The 22722-nt window shown below is 39.5% G+C and overlaps 1 protein-coding gene and 1 pseudogene across 1 annotated transcript in view; both read right to left on the bottom strand.

Moving 5' to 3' along the window:
* Positions 1–22722, bottom strand: part of RHOBTB3 (Rho related BTB domain containing 3) — a 65551-nt gene that overhangs the window by 13614 nt on the left and 29215 nt on the right. Inside the window, exons 7-9 of the mRNA XM_003822756.5 lie at positions 19134–19246; positions 14552–14672; positions 2290–2463 (exon numbers count right to left, since the gene is read on the bottom strand). Of these exons, the coding sequence (XP_003822804.1) occupies positions 2290–2463; positions 14552–14672; positions 19134–19246 (408 nt within the window). The remainder of the gene's footprint in view (positions 1–2289; positions 2464–14551; positions 14673–19133; positions 19247–22722) is intronic.
* Positions 11906–13807, bottom strand: LOC134730398 (60 kDa heat shock protein, mitochondrial-like; annotated as a pseudogene).

The raw sequence follows: 22722 nt of genomic DNA on the forward strand, positions 1-22722 counted from the left end.
TAGCTGGGACCACAGGTGCCCACCACCACGCCCGGCTAATTTTTTTTGTATTTTTTGTAAAGACGGGGTTTCACCGTGTTAGCCAGGATGGTCTCGATCTCCTGACCTTGTGATCCACCTGCCTCGGCCTCCCAAAGTGCTGGGATTACAGGCATGAGCCACCACGTCTGGCCCATTTTAACCATTTTTAAGTATATGATTCATTGGCATGAAGTACATTCACACTGCTGTGCAGTCATCACCACCACCATCTCCAGAACATGTTTCTTTTTCCCAAACTGAAACTCTGTACCCAATAAACACTAACTCCCTGTTTCCCCCTTTCCCCAGCCCCTGGCAACCACCCAATTTGGCTGGGGGTTTTTTCAATACTTCCCTAGAAATCTCGTTTTTCATGTAATTCTCGTTCTTATCCCTCCTTACATTCTTACATTCTTTTGTAGCTATGGAACCAAGAACACTGTGTATGGTGAATACTTAACATAATAACATTACCTGTCTTCTGTGATCTTCCCAATGCACAGATTCCAGTATCTGGCTTAACTTTTTGATTATTCATTTTGACTCATTTTTCCCTAACACACTTTTGCCAATTTTTAAAAATCCTATCATTATTACTGCTTTCCTCTGTAATATTTTCTAATTAGCAAGGTAAAACTTAATATTAGCAGCTTCAATTACTTGAGTGAGAGGATGACTGAAAATCAAATTTTCCTATTACTCCAAATCTGGTCAATTTGTAAATTTAATATACAGATTTGCCAACAATGAAATAATAAACAATAAGCTTTATTTCCAAAAAGAACAAATGCTTTCATTTTTATTAGGCAAAAATACTAAGTCAGTCTTTTTTTGAGACGGAGTCTCACTCTCTCACCCAAGCTGGAGTGTGGTGGCGCCATCTTGGCTCACTGCAACCTCTGCCTCACAGGTTCAAGCGATTCTCCTGCCTCTGCCTCCCGCGTAGCTGGGATTACAGGCGCACGTCACCATGCCCAGCTAATTTTTGTATTTTTAGTATACAAAAATATAGTATAGTCACCATGTTGGTCAGGCTGTTTTTGAACTCCTGACTTCAGGTGATCTGCTTGCCTCAGCCTTCCAAAGTGCTCGGATTACAGGCATGAGCTACGGCACCTGGCCATAAGTCAGTCTTTAACACTGACAGAAACAACTGCAACTGGCTCCAAAATACTCTACAGCAAGCTGCAAGCCCAGAATTAATTTAATCAAAACAAATAAATTTGCATCTTTTTGAACTTCTAAAATCTTTCACTAGAGGGCTCACGACTTGTTTAAAACTTATTTCAATACCCAATGTAAGAAACCTTTCCATTTAAAAAATTAAAGCAGTGAATCTGAAGAGAGGTCTGGCTTGAAACGTGTGTTTGCTTTTTATGTTTATTAGGGTGCCTGACCAGGTTCTCTAATCAAGGTCTCAGGCTCCTGAACTGAGCTCCACGGGGCTGAATCTAGTCGTGCTTGTGGTGGGAGCCATCTGGTGGCCAAAGGCTGAAGACTACTCACAGAGGGCTTCCCTGCCAGCATCCCAAGCAAGGCTCCAGGCCTGTAGAAAAAAATTTTGCTATTTCTTCAAGTGCCTCCAGCTAGAAGAACCCTGCTGGATCTGTTCCAACCTAGAGCTGCCACAGATGTTTGGTTTCTGGTCAAAGATAGTCCTTGGTCAGTGAATTTGGAAATGAATCCTATAGTCCACTGGGTATTCTAAACATCTCAAGAAAAGTTTTCGGAGAAGTCAGTTTGAGGAGTTTCTGACTTTAGCAGAAGTCAGAAGGAGGCCTTTACAAATCCCACATCCTCTGGGCAGAAGGAAGACCAAAAAAGTCTCAGAATATTTAAAGTCCTTAAAAGTGCCCCAATCAGAAGTCACAGACATCAAAGCAGTTGCGCAACCCTCCTCTTCTTGTGGAAGAGACAGCGCTCCAAGTAACAATCTGCCCCGATCTCTAGAATTACAGAAGCCATGGGTACCACAAGATGCCTCCATTTCCAGTTGCCTACAGTGATCCCCATGCTCTAGGTGCTGGCTGGGACATGTGAACTTGTGCCGGCGTCGGAGACCCATAAAAGGCACCCAATCACTGCACTTCCACTTGAACTGAATGAAAATTCATTGTTGTTCCAGCACCACCTCTAACTGCTTAGTACATTCCGCGATGTCAACTAATAAATCTTAAGTGAAAATAGATTCCACAGGGTGCAATTTAGCAAAATGGGTGGCAAGGAAAGAAAGAATTCTGAGATACTATCAACATTTGTATTGCTAACCTGGGCAGCAGGAGTCTGTGTACAGGTATTCTAAAAATGACAAGAAAGTCTCTTTGGAAACACCATAAACAGGAATCAGGACACTCTTTGCTTCCATGTAATTACCATTAAACATGGCTGCCATCACTTCACAACGGGCCACCAGGATGGCCCTGTGGGCTGGCACTGTCGTACCTAAAAGGTTCAAAAGGGAAACAAGAAATAAGTGAGATAAACCTGCAGGGTTATTCCAGCAATTTTCCTTCTAATTAGACTACTACATTAGGGACAGCTAGGCTGATACGCAGAATCTGAATTTGGGAGTGATAACTACCATTAATCCAGAAACTTCTTAATTTTAAAGGGAGCAATAAAGAAAGTTCAGATGTTGACCTTGAAACCAACAATTTGCAAGTCAAGACAACTATTTGTTACTTAGTTTGTATTTCCAGAAATAGAAACACTGAAATGAAATATTTGGCTTCATATTTTTATAATGAAACATCGATCCTTTCCAATTGGCTTGAAATATTAATAATACTACCCGTGCCCATGTGCCTCCCAAGAAAACAACCCCACTACCCTTCTGGGCCTGACTCACAGAACCATCTTGGCCATGCTTCCCCTTATCTGAAACAGGAAACTGTAAGAAGTAAACCATAAGCTGTCCGTACACCACAGTAGGAATAGCAAGAGGATCTCTCGTGGAGCCAAGGAGAGCATTTCAGACTTGATGAAAATCTGGAAGAGGATGACCTTAATCCCTGCAGTCTCCCCAGCACACTACTTCCCCAGGCAACCATTCTGTCTCACCTGAACAATGCCTGCTGCTGGGAGAGCCAGTGCTACGTTGAATTTTGAGGGCTCTCTCAGCCCATACTGCTCACTGAACTCACTGAACTGAATTGACTCTCTAGGAAAAGCTTGCTAGGCTCTCTAGCTACTGCTGCACCACACAAAGGCAGCGCTGGATAGGGCCGTGAGTGGCCAGGGCTCTCTACTTCCACCACCTTAGAAAACCACGAATACACACTGCTAGCCTTCAGTTCAGCCTGGATCACTTCAACAGATTATTACCGAGAATCAGCATGTGCCAATCATTGCATTTGGAATTGAAGACACAAAGAGGAGGAAGACAAAGCTACCTTTGCTTTGGAGCAGTTTTTACTTTCGTAGAAGACACCACAGCCAGTGTGAGTGACAAAGCTGTCGCATTCCAGGAAGTAACTCTCCAACCAAACCAAGCCACTCAGCCCTGCCCAAGAGTTTACCCACATATCTCTAAAATCTCATACTCATCAGGGATATATAGTCTTCTCTAAAGCATTTACAATTATTGGGTTCTTCATCCCTTTTAAATCCAAGCACAACATCTCCTGTCTCAGGAAAGAAGAAAAGAGTTACATCTAAGCCCAGTGGCTTTTTTCCAAAGCCAATAATCACTCAGGATCTATAGGCAACACCTGGCACTGCCAGCTCTGAGTCTACTGCTCGGCACTGCCATTTGCACAGCCACACCTACCTGAGGAGCAGGGAAGTAACTTGGAAAGCCCTCCCACCCAGTCAACACTCACCTCCTGGCAGGCACACTCCCCTCCTCGCCTCACTGTGACAGTGTCCCTCCACCGGGAAGGACCAGTTTCCATAATTAAAGCAAGCTGGCTATATTTGTATACAGCAGTTAATAAAGAATACAAACAGGTCATGCCATTTGACTTGTAATTGTAAGGTTTTAAAATGTTAAAGATAAATAGGGCACTATTTTTTAAAAAATTAGAAGCATGACTTAAATAAACTGGATGATCTATCACTTGGGTTAAGCACAGGGATTTAAGATCTACCAAAAAATACCAAGTAGATAGTTGATGGGGGTAGAATTTGATAAGTAACCTTGAAATTTTAACAGAAATTGTTGATAATGTGGTTATAACAGAGTTGAAAAACCCAGCAACAAAACACTCAGTACAGTTAGCTCTCCGAATCCATGGGTTCCACATCCACAGATCGAACCAACAGAGAGTGGAAAATATTCAGAAAAAAAAAAAACCCTGCAACTGTATTGAACATATACAAAGTTTTTAAAAAATTGTCATTATTCCCTAAACAATACAGTATAACAACTATTTATATAACATTTACATTGTAGTAGGTATTGTAAGTAATCTAGAGATGATTTTCAGTATGCAGAAGGATACGCATAGGTTACATGCAAATACTAAGCCATTTAATATCACGAACTTGAGCGTAGCGGATCTGGGTATCTGCAGGAGGTCCTTGGAACCAATCTCCTATGGACATTAAGGAACAACTGTACTTTTTTTTTTTTGAGATAGAGTCTTGCTTTGTCGTCCAGGCTGGAGTACAGTAGCACAGTCTCACTCACCACAACCTCCGCCTCCCAGGTTCAAATGATTCTCGTGCCTCAGCCTCCCGAGTAGCTGAGATTACAGGCATGCACTACCATGCCTGGCTAACTTTTTTGGTATTTTTACTAGGGACAGGGTTTTGCTGTGTTGGCCAGGCTGGTCTTGAACTCCTGGCTTCACATGATGCTCCCACCTCAGCCTCTCAAAGTGCCGGCATTACAGGCGTGAGCCACTGCACCCAGCCAACTGTACCTTAAAGCATTTTTAAGCCTATTTCAAGGTTGGAATTTAGTTTGGAAAACCATTACACTTCCTGTTAAGAAAACATCAACTTCAGTTTTTCACCTCTTTAAACTACTGTTTTGATGTTATAAATTGTTCTGTTGTGAAACTGTAATACAATACCTTAGTATGGTTAGATCTTTCAACACTCTATATAAAAATATGCTGAAGGAACATAATGCAGTTTATGGTTTACGTACTAACTGGCAATAGGATACAGGTAAAGAAATTACTCAAGGAAATGGAAGATAGCATTTTCTAGTTAAAAGATAATCATGTTCCTTGAAACTGTCAAGGCCAAACTATCTTTTCTTTGTAGTATTCATTTGATGTTACAATTTTAAGAATTTTTTTCTAAGGAAAAGAACTACAAGAGTGAAACAAAAATGAAAAGCCCAAGTTTTCTAGTCACTTTACATAGATTATCAAGAATCTTTGTTTTGACTGTTTACTAAAAGAAAATACATTTGTCACACTTTCTTCATACTATTTTCCAGGTTTCAAAAGTGAAATTTTTAGAACTGTTTTTGGTTTCATTCTTAAAAAAGGATACCTACCTAGCTCAAGAGAGATCCAAAATATGTACTAGCTAAGTAAACCAGAAGGGAATGTAATTTTCTAAAGAACTCTTCATGTGACAGACTCATAACAAAAGGACATCCGTACCTCTCTCAATATTTACCAAGACTGACTTTGGAACTGCTATAGTAACTTTTTTTTTACACGCCAAAACAACAAATTGGGAGTGGTAGAGAAAATATATATATTTGATGATCACCTATTACAGGGGATGGTATCCCATTTTCTATCCTAGGCTAATTCCAGCCAGTTTTTGGGGAAGGCCTGGGACACTTTAAAGGAAAGATTGACTGCAAACACGGCTTCAGCAGGAAAAAGTACAGCGATCCACCAGTACTAGCTGCCACTGCAGGTGAAGAGGAGTGGAGTCTGCAGGTGAAGCCTCTGCTAGTCCTTTGTATGCACTATCTCAACCCCCGTGACCACATCACAAAGTAGAAATTAGTATCCCTATTTTATAGGCAAAAAACCAAAAGAACCAGAAATGTAAAGTAACATAGCCAAACCTACATAGTAAGTATGCATCCAAGCAAAGATCTTAACCAGGCCTTTCTGACCCATGGCACTACCACCTCATCAAGGTGCCTCAGTATATCAGTTCCGGTCTAAATTGTTCCATAGATTCCATTCTCATTTAGTTTTCCTTAAACCGCTCATGAGGTTAATATTCACGCTCAAAACTGGAGTAAAGAAGCCAAAGACTTATTACGTGTCACTTCAAATTTATTATTATTGCGTGAAATAATTACAAAATATAATTATAAAATAAATTACATTTTTTAAATTTATTTTCTTATTTTTTATTTTTATTTTTCTTTGAGACAGTCTCACTGTGTCTTCCGGCTAGAGTAAAGTGGTATGATCTTAGCTCACAGCTTCCTCTGCTTCCTGGGTTCAAGCGATTCTTGTGCCTCAGCCTTCCGAGTAGCTGGGATTATAGGCGTGTGCCACCTTGCCTGGCTGATTTTTGTATTTTTAATAGGGATGGGGTTTCACCATGTTGGCCAGGCTGGTCTGGAACTCCCGACCTCAGGTGATCCACCCAACTTGGCCTCCAAAAGTGCTGGGATTACAGCCATGAGTCACCATGCCCAGCCAAAACATTACATTTAAATGGATAATCATCTAATTTTTAAATTATTATTCCAATTACTTCCCATAAATTTGTATAGATAATATCAAAGTTACATTCCAATGTGAATTATTTCACAACTATGAATCTTTTGAAGTGTGTATTTTGCATCATAAATATTTTAAGTGTATAGAAAAAAATTGTAAATTTATCTTAAGACTTCACTGTAACTTAAAAAAAGTTTATAATTAAGATTTGAGACTGATTACTGATCCTTACTTTGAGGGTCTGTCTTAAGTTTGACATAAATTTAAAATATAAAAATATTTTCCTTCCCAATTTTTTTTTTGGTTTGGTGTAAAACATTTAAATTACACATCAATGACAAGGTGAGAAGTACTTTCACACTTCCAATTGCTATTCCCATTTACAGCCCCCAAAATTAGACATTCATTTTTCAGAGTGACATTAAAATTTAGCTGTCTGTTAATAATTTAGCTACAATTCAAAACCATAGAGCCCAAAGGCTGTCACACTGAGAGGCATTAACATGATCTAAAAAGCAAACCTTCATGCCTGGCACAGGTTGAGTAGCCCTTATCTGAAATGCTTGGGACCAGAAATGTTTCAACATTTCCATTTTTTTTAGATTTTGGAATATTTGAGAGAAAGAGAGAGATATGTATATACCTATATTATTAAGAACGTTTAATAGTATATATATGTGTATATATATATATATATATACACACACACACACACACACACACACATTCTTAATAGTTTAGGATCTCTAATCTCCTTAATAGTTTAGCAACTCTAATCCAAAAATCCAAAATCCAAAATGCTCCAATAAGCATTTTCTTTGAGCACCACATCAGCACTCAAAAAATCGTGGATTTTAGGGCATTTTGGATTTTGGGTTTTTAGATTAAGGGTACTTAACCTTTATAAGTTTTCAGATAATGACAAGAATGTAAAATAGGATACATGAGAGAATGCAATTTGACTTTAAATAGAGCAACAGTTATGATTGTGCCATTGTGAAATCAATCTAATTTTTCTAGGTGCACTAACCAGGTGTTTTAAGCACTCTCACGCTCGCCTTTGAGTTAAAGTGCAAATCTCTGCTCCACCATCATGTGGCAAGTAGGGCTGTGAATACCAATACCAAAATACAACACTGTTTCAAGACTTGAGATTTACATATATAATCTCTAGCAGAGTTGCTGCCAGAGTCAATGCTATCATATATATATATGTAATACAAATGTCTCAATACTAAAAGATTCAATGGATCAGAAGAGATTTGGATTTTGATTTGCACAGTCTGAACTTCTTGATTCTAGACTAGAACATTAAAAACACACAGTTGTATCAAATTTGCAAGAAAAATTAAGATATAAGCATACCTAATGCTGACAAGGATTTGTTTGTATGAAAACAAGCACTTTCATACACTGCCAATGGGAATGTAAATTAGTACAATGTTTCTGGACATATACAATTTCATAGCATTTATGATGTCTTACAGATGTTCCTATTCTTTGACAAGGAATCTATTCCAAGGACATAATGCTAATTTCAGAGTGAGATATTTACATTAAATCTTCAATGCAGCTGTTATTTCTAATAATGAAAATAAAGAAGATACCTAAATTTACACCTATAGTAAAAAAATAGGATATAGCCACATAATGACATTAAAAATGTTAACAAGGGGTTTTTAATCCAGTGTAAAGTGCTTAAGACGTAAGTTTAAAAATAAAAGACACACAATTGAGTATACAGTATCTATTTTCCCAGCCCCTTTTTCTAAGCAGAGGAAAACTGACTTGAGGGAAATTATGCCAAAATCAAACTGTGATTGTTATTAGGGCATAGGATTATGGGTGATTTTTATTTTTTATTTTTTGCATCTTTATATATTATCTAACTGTCCTACAATGAGCACTTATAACATTTTTCTAATCACCATGCCCATTTCATTTTCTAAAGAAAATGTTCATAATATGGAATATATCTTTCCTGACCTTTTTAATTCACTTATGAACAAAACAGACATTTTCTATAAGTGTGATCATTCTGTGCAGACTTGGTTAAAACAATTGTATATGACTTTCATAATCAGAAAAAAATAAAGTTTCTTCATGAAATTCAACTATTTGCTATTCAAGGAGATGAAGTAGATTGGTGATTTGCTGAGTCATCTGCTTATTTCCTCACTCAGAATGCCTCTGGTTTTTCTACTTCTCCCTATACATTTTGGAAGAATTCCAAAGGTACATCAGAGAAATGGCCCTGGTAAGCTGAGCCTGCTTCCGGAGTGACCACAGTGAGGCAAATTCAAACACGCTCCATTTCATTCAATGGGCTGGTGGTCACATATTTTAACCATGAAAGGAACAAGAATTCACTCAACTTCTAACTCAAAATTTCTTCTTAGTTTTCTCACTGCTACCCTGCAAGTAGTGCAAGAAGAATCAAAGGATGGCTATTAGTTACATAACTCTTAACACTAAAAAGAACCTCTTGTTATCTGTGTGGTTCGTCACCCTCTTCACTTCACAAATGAGACTTGAAGACAAGAAATGTCAGGTGACTTGCCCACAGACACACTGGTCAGGACGCAAAGCCAAGGCTGGAACTGGGGCCCATCCTGAGGAAATGACACTGCTGCTGCTGTCTACAGCTCCCCTCCCCAACTCTCAGGAGCTGGTGTACCTCGCCTACAGCTGGCCTTAGAGAAGCTGCTGCCAGATCCTGCCTCCACCATTCCTGCTGTTCCTTGCTTCTGACTCCTAAGAAGACTTGGTTTTAGAGCTAGGGAAGCAATGAAGAGCACCACAGCAGCTGCTGCACATCGTCAGCACAGACATCCAGCCAGCCCTTCCTGACCCCAGCCCTGCATAAAGGGTGAAAGGGGAGCAGGTGCCTGCAGTAGGTAGAATCATGGAAGAAAAGCACGCAAGGATTTAGGAGGAGCAAGGATTCACCACATCACTGCTTATCTCTCTTTTTTAATATGACATATATTTTCATGTGCTACATATTCCCTTTGAAAATCTTTTCAGTGAGTTATGCTAACATAATGTTTGATGCCAATGCCTCCTATGCAAATTATAAGCAAATTTGGTAGCTATTTTATAACACAGCAAAAGAGAAAAGGTGGGGATGGGAGACAACCCCTAATTCATTAATGTATGATGGGGCCAGGCATTCATATTCAATTTACTTGAAAAAGATTGCTCTCAAACTATGCTGCAAAATGAACATCCCTGGCAAAGAAATGGACCCTCTTTCCTTTCACAAGTTTATTACAAGGCAAAGTCTTCTTCAAGCGCATTTATGCTTCAGTGGTGGATTCCCAAGTTTAGGATGATTAATCTTACTACCAATAGCCATTTATTAAAGGCAAGTCACAGTTCTAGGGACTGTAGGAGACACAGCAATGTAACAACATAGATCCTTTATTAGTGGAAATTTGAAGTTTCCTCCTGCAACCAGGAATTATGGCTTCCTTCTCACAGTTAAACTTCTAAAGCACACACACAAAGAATGAGATTAGTCATTTAGAGAATAACCCAAAATTCCAGAGTCTTAGGGGATGACTGAGGGGTTTGGGAACATCCGAAACTCCAATCAAGAGGACCTAGGTTAAAAAAAAGAGCAGACAGTAGACTAAAACATACTCATGACCTAGGAAGTAAATACCTAATCGAGTATGCTGTACCTAATTTGTATCAAATACTGTGCAAATGTTAAGGGACTGGTCAGCCCTGGCCATGGAACCAGTAGCTAGAACATCCAGGAAGATCAGAGATGCTTGGTCTGGTTAATACAAACACTATGTTATAGGACAGAAGACATCCACCAGAACTCACCATGCCCTGGATCAAACACCACTAGACACTACTCTCATATGTTCACCATATAACCTTCAGATTACCAATTCTTTTTCTGGTTATGAAAAGCAGTGCCCTAGGTTGTTATAATGGTCACTGGAATGGTTTGCCCCCACCTTATCTCCATCTTGCGGAGTCTGCTCAGTGTGAGTCCAATCAACCCTAAATCACAGGTGACCCCAGTGCCAGGAAGTCATCTGGAAGAGAGCATTCAGCCATCTCCAGCGGCATCATTCTCCTTTCAAATGCAGAAACGGATTCAATCTCCATAAACTAGACTTTTTTTTAAAAGCTAATTTTAGAAAGGTGGAAATACTTTTTAATTTACCAATCATATTTCTTCTTAACAATGGATGTAGTCTTTTCTGTTGAAATGAGAAGCTTCTTAGATGATTGTACAAAATTATCTATTCCTGTGTTTCTCTGGTATGGACAGAGCGTACCAAACACTTTTAGTAAATGTCTTCATCAACAGACAGTTTTCTCCTAGAAGCTAATGAGAGAATTCTGTAATCACCAGGAGCTTTATCCCTGACTAGGCGTGCCCTACCTATAATGAGTAATTTATGAAAGTTGTCTTTAGATAGACACTTTGGATCTTTATTTAGGCAACAAATAAATCAAGGTGTGATCATATAAGGGGCTTAGAGCCAGTTATAGGTCTCTCTAAAATGACGAAAGCATGATATAAAGTCTGTGTCCTCTTGTTAGCTTTTTTCCCAGTTGTTTTTCTGTATCTCAAGGTCACTCTTGCTGCCCTACTTTCAGCGTCCCAGGCTCACACTGCACACGGGGCTGGCCGTGGCTTGTCGGAAGGTACATTGGAAAGTTTCCATTTCTCTGTCTTGGCAGATGACCAAAGTTAAAAGTATTGTGCATCTTTCTGAGGAAACATTTTTAAAAGTAAATGACTATTGTTCGCTGCTACACAATTCTACCATTAAATTAGATTATATCTTCCTTTTAGTAATTGCCCATCTAAAGTTCTACTCAGATTTTCACTGGAAAACAGCTCCTTCGATCTTTCTTGCATAACTGAAGGTATCTGACAATTCATTCTTTTTTAACTTTAAACAAATCTGTATTACATAAAGGTTGTCACATAATTGGGTATTCCTCTACTTTGTACACAATTATTCTTACTCTCCACAGAAAAGCTGCTTCTTAACTTCTCATCTGCTGTTAGCAAGCACTAAAATCCTGATTTTAACAGCATAGTAGTAAAAATGCCTCAGTGATTTCAGCTGAAAGCAGTACATTGGTACGTGGCTCTTTCACCCAGTATCAGGAATGTAAAAATGTCTTTTTATTCAAAAATACAAAATAAATTATTTGTAGGCATGGACAATGACAGCAGTAAACTGCTATTTATTGTCAGCTGAAATCAGTAACTGATGGTTGTAGCGATTTTTTAAAAACATCACCCAGCGTTTTCTTCATTTTCTTCAAATGACTTCTCTGTAGTTACTGGTGAGAAATACTGCCTTGAGCTTCCTATCACCGTTCATTAATAAATGTCAAGCCCTATTCTAGGAATCAGAAATGCCACCTCCCATCCCACCTACCGCACCCATTCCAGGGTCCTTCTCTTCTTTAGGAATTTCTGTGACTTCTGCTGTAATTAATGGAGAAGCCACCCAAGCAGCATCTAATAAAGGAGTTCTCACATCCTTCGTTGGGCCAATGATTCCTCTTCCACCATATTCACAAAACCCCCAAGCATAGCTCATAACCAACTTCTGAGGAACGCTGCACAATTGTTTTAACTACCAAAGATCCTTCAACACCTGCATTCTTAGCAGTGGTCACTGCCAGAATGTTGAGTATTCTTTTAATAATTTCTATACCAATTTTTTATTTTTATTAGTTGGAGTTAATGAGTCCAAGGCTGGAATGAACTGAAGCAAGGCACAACCCCATCCCAGAATGATGTCTTCTTCAGTAGCAGCTCTTATAGCATTAAGGGCATCTGTAACTCTGTCTTTCTTTTCATGAGTTTTGACATCACTTGTCACATCAACCTTCAGCACAGCTACTCCATTTTAAAGTTTGCCATTCATTCACTTTTCCCTTTTCATATTCACTAGCTGTGATATCTAACTGCTCAATGATTTCTTGAATACAATTTTCAATTCAAGACTTGTCACCATTTCCTTTAAAGAGCATAGCATCACCTTTGGTCACAATGACCCCTCCAACTTTTCCTGTGTTATGAGGCCTACCCCTCTTCTCCAAACACTGCACCACCAACAGCAAGAGCCATATCTTTAAGCTGGTTCTTTCTACTGTCAACAAACCTGGAGCTTTTACTGCTATAACCTGAGGACCAACTTTTAGCCTATTCAAAAGGAAGCTTCGTAGAGCTTCTCCATCAACATCTTCAGCAATGACAACCAAAGGCATATAGTGAGCACTGGCAATTTCAAGAGTAGGTACAATAGACTGGGCACTAGACATTTCTGTTTCACTCAACAGAACACAGGCATCCTTGAATTCATGTTTTTGACCTTTTGATGCATTAATAAGTTATGCAAAAATTTAGCCTAATTATTCGATGCATTAATAAGATATGCAAAAATTTCGATGTATTAATAAGGTATGCAAAAATTAGATCTGGTGATTCTAATGCACCATTCAGTGTTTTTCCACCATTTACTGTGATGACAACCCTTTTCATTGCTTCAGAAATGATGTTGCTGATTTCTTTGTCTCTATTTGCAGAAATTATAGCAACCTGAATAATTTCTTCAAGGGTTGTCACAGGTTTAGACTGCTTCTTAAGTTCAGCAATTAGAGCATCAATAGCTAACATCATACCCTTCCTGATTTTCACTGGATTAGCACCTCTGTTAATCTTCTCGAAGACTTTCTTGACCATAGGGAGTGCAAGTACAGTAGCAGTGGTGGTGCCATCCCTAACCTCTTCATTTGTGTTACTGGCAACATCTTAGTGTTACTGGCAACAAGCTTAGCTCCAATATTTTTACATTTATCCTTGAAGCCAATTGACTTTGTAACAGTCACACCATCTTTTGTTACTCTGGGACTTTCCTAGCTTCACTCAATAATCACAGTTCTTCCCTTCGGCCTCACTGTAGCAGCTACGGCATCGGCTAAAAGGTCGACACCTTGAAGAATTAAGGCTCAGGCACCTGCACCAAATTTTACATGTTTGGCATAAGCCCAAGTGAGATGAGGATCCCAGTAACCTGGTCTCGTCTGCAGAAAGACTGGGTACTCCAAGTATTTCTATGGGGCAGCGGCAGAGCTGTGCAGTCAGGCAGGTCAGCGGCCAGTGAGGGACAGAATGCAAGACACACATGGCGATGAGCCATGTCCCCTCCCTCCGCCTCTCCCCCACCTGGTGGCACCTTGTGTGCTGGCAGCTCCCACCACATTCTTTAGATCTTAATCTACTAAAGTGACAAAATTATCCAAGCCAGTGATCAATAATGGGCACTCAAACAGCTCATCTTCATTAAAATTAGGTAGTCTTACTTTCTTAGAGAGATAAGCAGCAGCTCTCAGTTGCTCTGGTGATAAAATTCTCAGAGTGCTAGGAGGAATAAATGTAGCAATACCTATGGGGTGCCTGAGGAGGGCCAGGCATAACCCTCAGTCCTTTTGCTCAAAAGAAACAGAAGACAGCTGAATAAAATAATGGTCAATTCCTTTTGCTCAAATAAAAAGGAAGAGAGCTGGATAAAATAAGCTAGAGATAAAATAATTTTAAGGGGGTTAGCTCCAGATGCAGCAAACACTAGGATCTTAAAGAAATACACACAAAAATATATAATAAAATATTATAGATCATCCCATCCCTTGCTAGGCCCTAAAAGTTGATGAAGCATATGGCAAAGGAAAAAATACTAAGGGAAATATAAATTTCTTTTGTCATTTTAATAAAATACTTCCTATTTACCTGGAAGATTTTGTTGACATTAAGGTAGTATTAATCTACATACCTCAGTAGGGAATAATCATTCCTTCACACCAAACACTGAAACCTGAAGTAGAAAGCAAGGAAAGAAAACAAGAAATAAAAATGAATCATAAACTTTGTAAAAGTTGATCCGTACCTTGAATTTCGAAGACAACATCGGCAAGCATCGGCTTATTAAGGAAAAACTTGAGGGAAGTGTTATAAAACCACAGAGGTTTTCTGGCTTGATAGGTTTTGCAATTCCTTAGGCAATTAATCTATAAGGGAAAACAAAAATACAGGGGAAAGGTTGTTTAACATGCTTTGATAACATATAGGCTAGGCTAGGAATTTGGAAAATTATGCTAAATCTCAAAAGAAATATGATTCCCTACTCTATGACATCTCTGATCACAGGTTTCAAAGGAACTTACCTTTAAGAACTGTATGGGCTGCCTGTCAGTGAACAACACTGCTCTCTTTGGCATTCACAGCCGTAAACAAATTGCCTAAGTGAAAACTCAGCTCCATGGCTGAGAAGCTGCAAGGTCCTGAAACCCTATGAGTCTTTGTTGAGAAACAGACAACAGTAGTCCAACTCCATACAAATGCCTACTAAAATATGTTTACATGTACAACCTAATTTGTTCATTAAGACAGTCCTTGATTTGTAATTAAGAAAAATACATTTTTTGGCCAGGTGCAGTGGCTCATGCCTATAATCCCAGCACTTTGGAGGCCAAGGTGGGCACTTGAGGTCTGGAGTTTGAGACCAGCCTGGCCAACATAGCAAAACCCTGTTTCTACTGAAAATACAAAAATTAGCTGGACATGGTGGCATGTGCCTGTAATACCAGCTACTCGGGAGGCTGAGGCAGTAGAATCACTTGAACCCGGGGGGCAGAGGCTGCAGTAAACTGAGATTATGCCACTGCACTCCAGCCTGGGCGACAGAGTGAAACCCTGTCTCCAAAAAAAAAAAAGAAAGAAAAATACAACTTTCCCTTATCACACCATATCCTTCTTCTACTTACTAGCTTAACACTTTCTCTTAAAGGAATGAACAGTTAAAAAAATAACCTAGAGTAATGAAGTGGTTCACCTCCATCTTTTTTGAGATGGAGTCTTGCTCTGTGGCCCAGGCTAGAGTGCAATGGTGCGATATTGGCTCACTGCAACCTCCACCTCCCAGGCTCAAGTGCTTCTCGTGCCTCAGCCTCCCGAGAAGCTGGGACTACAGGCGTGCACCACCACGCCCAGCTGATTTTTTGTAGAGACAGGGTATTGCCATTTTTCCCAGGCTGGTCTCAAACTCTTAACCTCAGGCAATCCGCCTACCTTGACTTCCCAAAATGCTAGGATTACAGGTGTGAGCCACCGGGCCCAGCTGGTTCACCTCCATCTTCATCTCCAATCTTATAATCCTAATTGTCCTTCCTACTCACAGCAGAGCCCACTAGAACCTATAGTTTCCTGGGTTTTTGATCTGGCGTTCCGGAGACTCTCACCCTTGATAACTTGTCTGTCCTGTCGCGCCTGGCTGGAGCTAGTGGCTCCGGGAGCAGCCTCTCTGTCTAACTCAGGCCTCAGTGCTTTATCCTTTCTGTGGTCTTCAGGCATCCCCTGTGTGCCAACCCTCCTGGAAGTCAAGGGCCGGCCTCCCTTTCCATACCCTCCACCCTTTTTTCTTTGCTTTGCTTTCTTTCTTTCTTTTTTTTTTTTTTAAATTTTAGTCTATTTACAGTGGATAAACAAAACAAGCCTGAATATTTTCAGGTAGTGTTACCCAAATGATGATGAAATAATAAGTCATTTTAAATACTAGGATTCATTAGGACCACAATCTTGCCTAAAGTCTATGTTGTTCCCTAATTTGGAAAGATTTAGTTATGATTTTTATTGAAATATCATATTTTATTCACTTTAAATTCTGATGTCTCCACCCATTCCCCCTGCTGAATCTCAGAGCCCGAGAGCCCTGGTCAGAATGCTAATCCTCTGCTTGGCTAGCTAGGGAACTCTGAAAGCTTTATCCCTAAGAAATAAACATATAACATCAGCAGTAATAAGAATAAATGACATCTACTTCTTACTCTAAATTAATCTATTATGGTGGGAAGTTTAAAATCTTCGGTGAGGGGGGAAAAATGATATTATTCTTCCTCCTAAGGCAGAAGAAAACATTCCAGAATGGTATCCATAAGCAAAACAGAGAGGCAAAACAGGATCATACAAATCCTGGTCCTATAAAGTCATTCTGAGATCCTATACACAACATACCGTCATACACATGGAAGGAATTCGGGCATGGGAGTCAAGTGACCGCCACGCTTAACGAGAGTAGCAGTCAAAAAGCATCACCGGGCTGGGCACGGTGGCTCATGCCTGTAATCCCAGCACTTTGGGAGGCTGAAGCGGGAGGATCACAAGGTCAGGAGATCGAGACCATCCTGGCTAACACGGTGAAACCCCGTCTCTACTAAAAATACAAAAAAATTAGCTGGGTGTGGTGGCGGGCGCCTGTAGTCCCAACTACTCGGGAGGCTGAGGCAGGAGAATGGCATGAACCCAGGAGGCGGAGCTTGCAGTAAGCAGAGATCACACCACTGCATTCCAGCCTGGGCGATAGAGCAAGACTCTGTCTCAAAAAACAAAAACAAAAACAAAAACAAAAACAAAAAGCGTCACTGAATTGGAGACCTCGCAGAGGCTTCAGAAACCATCCAATTTGTCCCTCATTTTATAGGAAGCCCTGACTTGCTCAAAGCCACAGAGATGATTTGTGGCAGATTCACAATTGTAATCTACATTTCCCAAGTCCCAATTCAGGGTTACATCCCTGTGTGGTATTCAGTAAATGAGACAGCCCCTCACCCTGGGAAAGCCCAGGAAGAAGGTGTGAAATAACTCTTCTTTCCCCCCCGTGCAGAGGAGGGAATTCAGCGCAATACCATGGAATCGTATCACCCAGCCTTCCCTTTCCCCAATAAGAATTCATTTTATTCTCAGTATTCAAAGGAATGTGTTCCGAATCAAGACTCAAGAAAAGGTTTAGGGTTAGAAGAAAAGGCAAGATTTCTGTACTTGTCAGCCATATAAAGGTTATGAATTTGCATATTGTGAATATTTTATAGATGTATATTACACATGAATGTATGAGAGAACTGGAGAGAGAGGGAGAGAATCTATAAACAGATTCCCTCATCAATTCTGTTTTGAATTTGAAAAAAATGGGAGAGCAGAAGTTTGAGAGAACACAAATGTACGTGATGTACATTTTCACTGGTCCGTAAACAAGTTAATCAAGACAACTAGATGAACTGTTTTGAAAACGAGAATATAGGCATATGTGCAAATTTTTACAAATGATTATTTAGTTGAATTAGACTGCAAGAGCTACCATCCTGCCATATACTTGTAAAACTGGACAGCTTCTGTATACCTGCTTCAATGTGTTACTAAAAAAAAAAAAAACTTACCCCTTAATTCCACGTTACTTTGTTTACAAAAAAGACTATTTTCTCAACTAAAGAACAATCAAGAATCTTCACTAAAAGCTAGTACAGTTTTATTTTTGTAAAACATTAACTTTAAAATGTTAACAGGTTTTAGAAAACAGAAAAGTCATCTGTATTAAAAAATTAAAGGAATCATCATTTTTCTTATAGTTAATATATACCTTTATTCTGCTAAGTATTGCATATAACTTACCTTACTTATCTACTGCAGCCAATTTGTTTATCACAAAATCAGAAAAAAAAAAAATACACTGGCTAAACTGTGTAATGTCTTAAAGTTTTGAAATGTTTTTTAAAGCCCTTACAGACTACACAATACCAAGTTACTAGAGTTTTAATATGCACCAGTCTATGGCAATATACAAAGTCTGTTTTTATAAACTTGAATCTAATTTATAATTTTGAACCTACTATTGATGAGATCATCCTTAACTGTCCACCTCGTTGAATAGATTTCTCAGAACACTTGAAAAAGGGACATGCAAAACTGCCTTCCTCTCAAAAACTATTTGAGACTTAAATTGTGAGGAGTGAGAAGGCACCCTCTCTAATAACCTTAACTGTACCTGGACAAATTAAACAGCCTTTTATTCTTGATATAGATTGTGTATTCCCAGAGCTCCAGGGGAATGTTTCAGAAGGCAGAATTCGCAAACAAGCATTTTAAAGACATGACTCACATGTATTTTAATTCTTACATAAATTAAAGTCTAAGATAGGGCCGAGTGTGGTGGCTCATGCCTGTAATCCCAGCACCTTGGGAGGCTACGGTGGGCAGATCGCTTGAGCCCAGGAGTTTGAGACTAGCCTGGGCAACATGGAAAAACCACGTCTCTACAAAAAATTTAAAAATTAGCCAGGTATGGTGATGCATATCTATAGTCCCAGCTCCTTGGGAGGCTGAGGTGGGAGATATCACTTGAGCCCAGGAGGTGGAGGCTGCAGTGAGCCAAGATCATGCCACCGCACTCCCACCTGGGCAACACAGTGAGACCCTGTCACAAACACACACACACACACACACACACACACACACACAATCTAAGATACAAATAACCCATGTTTGTGTTTTAAATATTTAAATGGCAAAATATACTTAAGGAAAACATTTACATTTATACAGTATTTGACTCTTCTAATGACTCAATTTTATATTCATCATAGTATGTGAGTTATAATTCAGAGGGTCAAAGTAAACTAACTTACAACAAATCAACTTACCTTTCCTGGTGTTTTTAAAATGCATTTAACTTTCTCGATTACATTTGAAACATCCCCAGAATCTTTCAACTTCTTCCTGATATCTTCTTCCAATTCTTCCCACTGAAAAGCACCTGTAAACAAATTAGTACATGCTGGATTTTTCTGTTAAATGAGGAAGTAACAAAAGTAAATCTCTTATTAAATACAACATTCCTTTTTTTTAGTGCTTTAATTTTTCTTTACCAGATATACATCCTTATAACTATACTAAAACATTTAAACAGCACTCACATTTCAAAAAAATCAGTTTAACTTCCCCTAAATTATTTCTCAAAATCTGAAGTCTTCCTCCCCGGACTGCTGCTACCTCTCTGCAATAGGTGGGCAGCTAGTGATAACAGCAATGGTCAGAATATGAGTTCCCATGACAAGTGGTCCAGCACCCAAATTATTTACTTGCCCTGAGTAAAAAGGTAGATGTGGTCTTTCCCAAGGGTGAATTAAATCTTACCAGTTATGGGCAGCAGTGACTATCATCAGGTAGAGGAACATGCAGCAGCAACAGAATGCATTCAGAAGGTCTCAAGCATTGTCATGGGCAGACTGGGATGCTTGAGAGCCAACTCTACAAAACCAGCCTGAGGAAGGGAGCTACATCGTCCACGTAGCTCATGTCATCGGAGCAAAATCACCCCACCGTCCTTTGCCTTTCCCTAGCCCACTTCAAAACTCTCTTCCTAGGCTCATTTCACTTCTGCCACTCTGTCAGCCTCTTTCCCTCTATGTCTTGCAAAATTCTTATTCTATGGTCAGCAAAAGCTGACCTTTTCCCCAAGGACTTCTCTTACTTGGTCTGCAGCAACCTCCTATCCAACCTCCCTGCTTCCTAACAGCCTTTTCCCCATCAAATCCATCCTATTCCTCAAAGCTGGTGAGTTTTCAAAAGCACGAATCTGATCATGACATTCCAAGAGATTACACGCATCCATCCTATGATTTACAGAAGGTCCTATCTCATAAAAATATAATTCAAGAAGCCTAGTGTGGGCGGTATAGTTAGACCTAGGATCCAGTTCTACCTCAGCTATTAACTACTAGTGTGACGAGTCACTTCACCTCTCTGGGTAATTCAAGACCCTTTTTTATCTGCTTTCAGTTCATTTCTTCTGATGTTTTCATTCCTGTATTCAGCACTCACCAGATGCCTTCATGGATATTGGGGAATGAGGCAGGCACATAAACACTTATTAAACCAATGAGATCAGGCAATTGCAGCCAGTCTGTACCAACTAAAACCAAATCCAATTGGAAGGGGCAGATTGCAAGTCCAGAAGCTCTCAGGCTCTTACAGCTGAGCCCTGCAGCACTAAGCACTAATGCACATCCTTTCAACTTCTCCCCACCTGGCCTTCCTAATACTTACAGTGTCTCCTGGGGGAGGGAGTCAAATGATATGTAGCATTTGCCATTTTTGTGATGCTATCAACATGACATCACAGAACAAGGAAATGGGGATGATAAACACAACTGGGCTCTCACAAGCTGGTGCCAGCTCCAGCACATCACTGCTTCTTTCTGCCTTTGCTAGCTCTTTTTATGCTTTCACTGATTGCTCCCCTTCCTCCTCAAATTCTCAAAGCTGTGTAGTATAGAAGAGCTCTATGATTTCTGTTTTTCTCTTTCTGCATGAATGCTTTTTAACTGTGTGGCCACATCCTCTTTTCCCATCTCATAAATTCTTTGGATTGTATCACCAGAAAATTTCACGTGCACACAAACATTAAAGTTAGTATAACAATGTGAGAGTGTAAGAACCCCTTAGAAGCCAATGGATCCCAGATCAAGAAAATTACTCTATGCCAGTGATTATCAACCATACCTGTGTATTATAAATACCTGGGATCTTTTATAAAATACCATCAGAGGAGGTCTCATCTCCAGATCAAGTGAATTAGACTTTCTGGGCCTGAAGCCCCTGGCATCAGTGTTTTAAAATTCTCCCTGGTGACCCTAATGTGCATTGTATGCTGCTGACGGCCACTTCTTTCCCTTTAGAAATTTCAACCACTGAGTTCGAGACCAGCCTGGCCAACATGGGGAAACCCTGTCTCTACTAAAAATACAAAAATTTGCTGGGCATGGTGGCATGTGCCTGTAATGCCAGCTACCTGGGAGGCTGAGGCAGGAGAATCGCTTGAACCCAGGAGGCGGAGATTTCAGTGAGCCATGATCGTGCCACTGCACTTCAGCCTGAGCGACAGAGTGAGACCCTGTCTCAAAAAAAAAAAAAAAAAAAAAAAAAGAGGAAAAAGGAAAGAAATTTCAGCCATTATCCAAACCCAGTGTTAGTGGTATGCAGGAAAGGGAACATGTAAGTATTTTTTATTGTCTGCGCTCATCCAATCTAAAGAAGAACACAAGTACTGTTTCTGTGTTCTTTTACATACTTATATATGTAAAAGTTACATTGCTATTTGAGTAAAAGCATATTAACTAAAAAACACCTATAAAATATCTCCATTCAGAAGATTATCTAAAAGCAAGCAAGCATCAAATAATCTAAATAGATGGAATTAGTAGCAGGTAAATCCCCACAGGCCACTGAACTGTCTGAGAACACACACAGGAAGAATCACTCACTGAAAATGAAAGTAAGACTAATTCTCAAGAGCACACTGCTGATTGGGCTGTTTTCATAATTAGAAACATTAATCAAGTCATCTTTGAGACTTTTAGGTCCTAATAAACCAATAATCCTAAGGCTGGGACTTTCCTTTTATTTTTCCAGTGGTAAAAACATTTAACATCAGATTTACCCTCTTAGAAAACTTTAAGTATATAATGCGATATCATTAACAATAGGCACAATGTCATACAGCAGGTCTCCAGAACTTAATCATCTTGCATAACTTTACTGATTGATCAACTGCAGACAAGGGCAGGATGACATCTTGCATCACTGACTGGGATTTTCTTTAGTTAACTTCTTAAAGCACTGAATCCACTTAGACTTTTAGAGCGCGTGGTATACTCATGTATATTAGGCTGTGTTTTTATGCAATACAGAAAAGGGCATGCCAAGGAATGATTCTAAGAACTGGAGAATGTAAACTGAAGATGAAAGCTTGCTTCCACATATTTGTCTACTCTGATGGCATTTCAATAAGTGATGTGAAACTCTAAGGGCCATCTGTGGCAGGAAGAGCTCAAAGCTAAATTCTTGAGGTTCTTACAAATACTTCACTTCCTAACCATCTGAGATCATATGACTCAAGAATGTGCAACCATAACACTGCATCAAGTATTATAAGAATGTTACAATTGTATGCCATGTAAGAATTACTCCCTGAAGACCAGGAAAGGGCTGGCTTCACTTATCACATTACTCCTCGTTCCTTAGGATTAGTAGTTAAGTACTTATACATTATGCAGTGTTTGTTGTTATTCAATAGAAAACTAACGTATACAAAACAGATATACCTTGACTGTGTCTACTGAATCAAAAATTTGAATAGGAATAGATAGGTGTAAAATGTTAACTGGACTGTTGTTAAACAGGTCACTCCTAAATAACGAACCAAATGTTCATGGTGACATAACACACACC

The sequence above is a fragment of the Pan paniscus genome, chromosome 4 (assembly GCF_029289425.2).
Source record: "Pan paniscus chromosome 4, NHGRI_mPanPan1-v2.0_pri, whole genome shotgun sequence".
Lineage (NCBI taxonomy): Eukaryota > Metazoa > Chordata > Mammalia > Primates > Hominidae > Pan > Pan paniscus.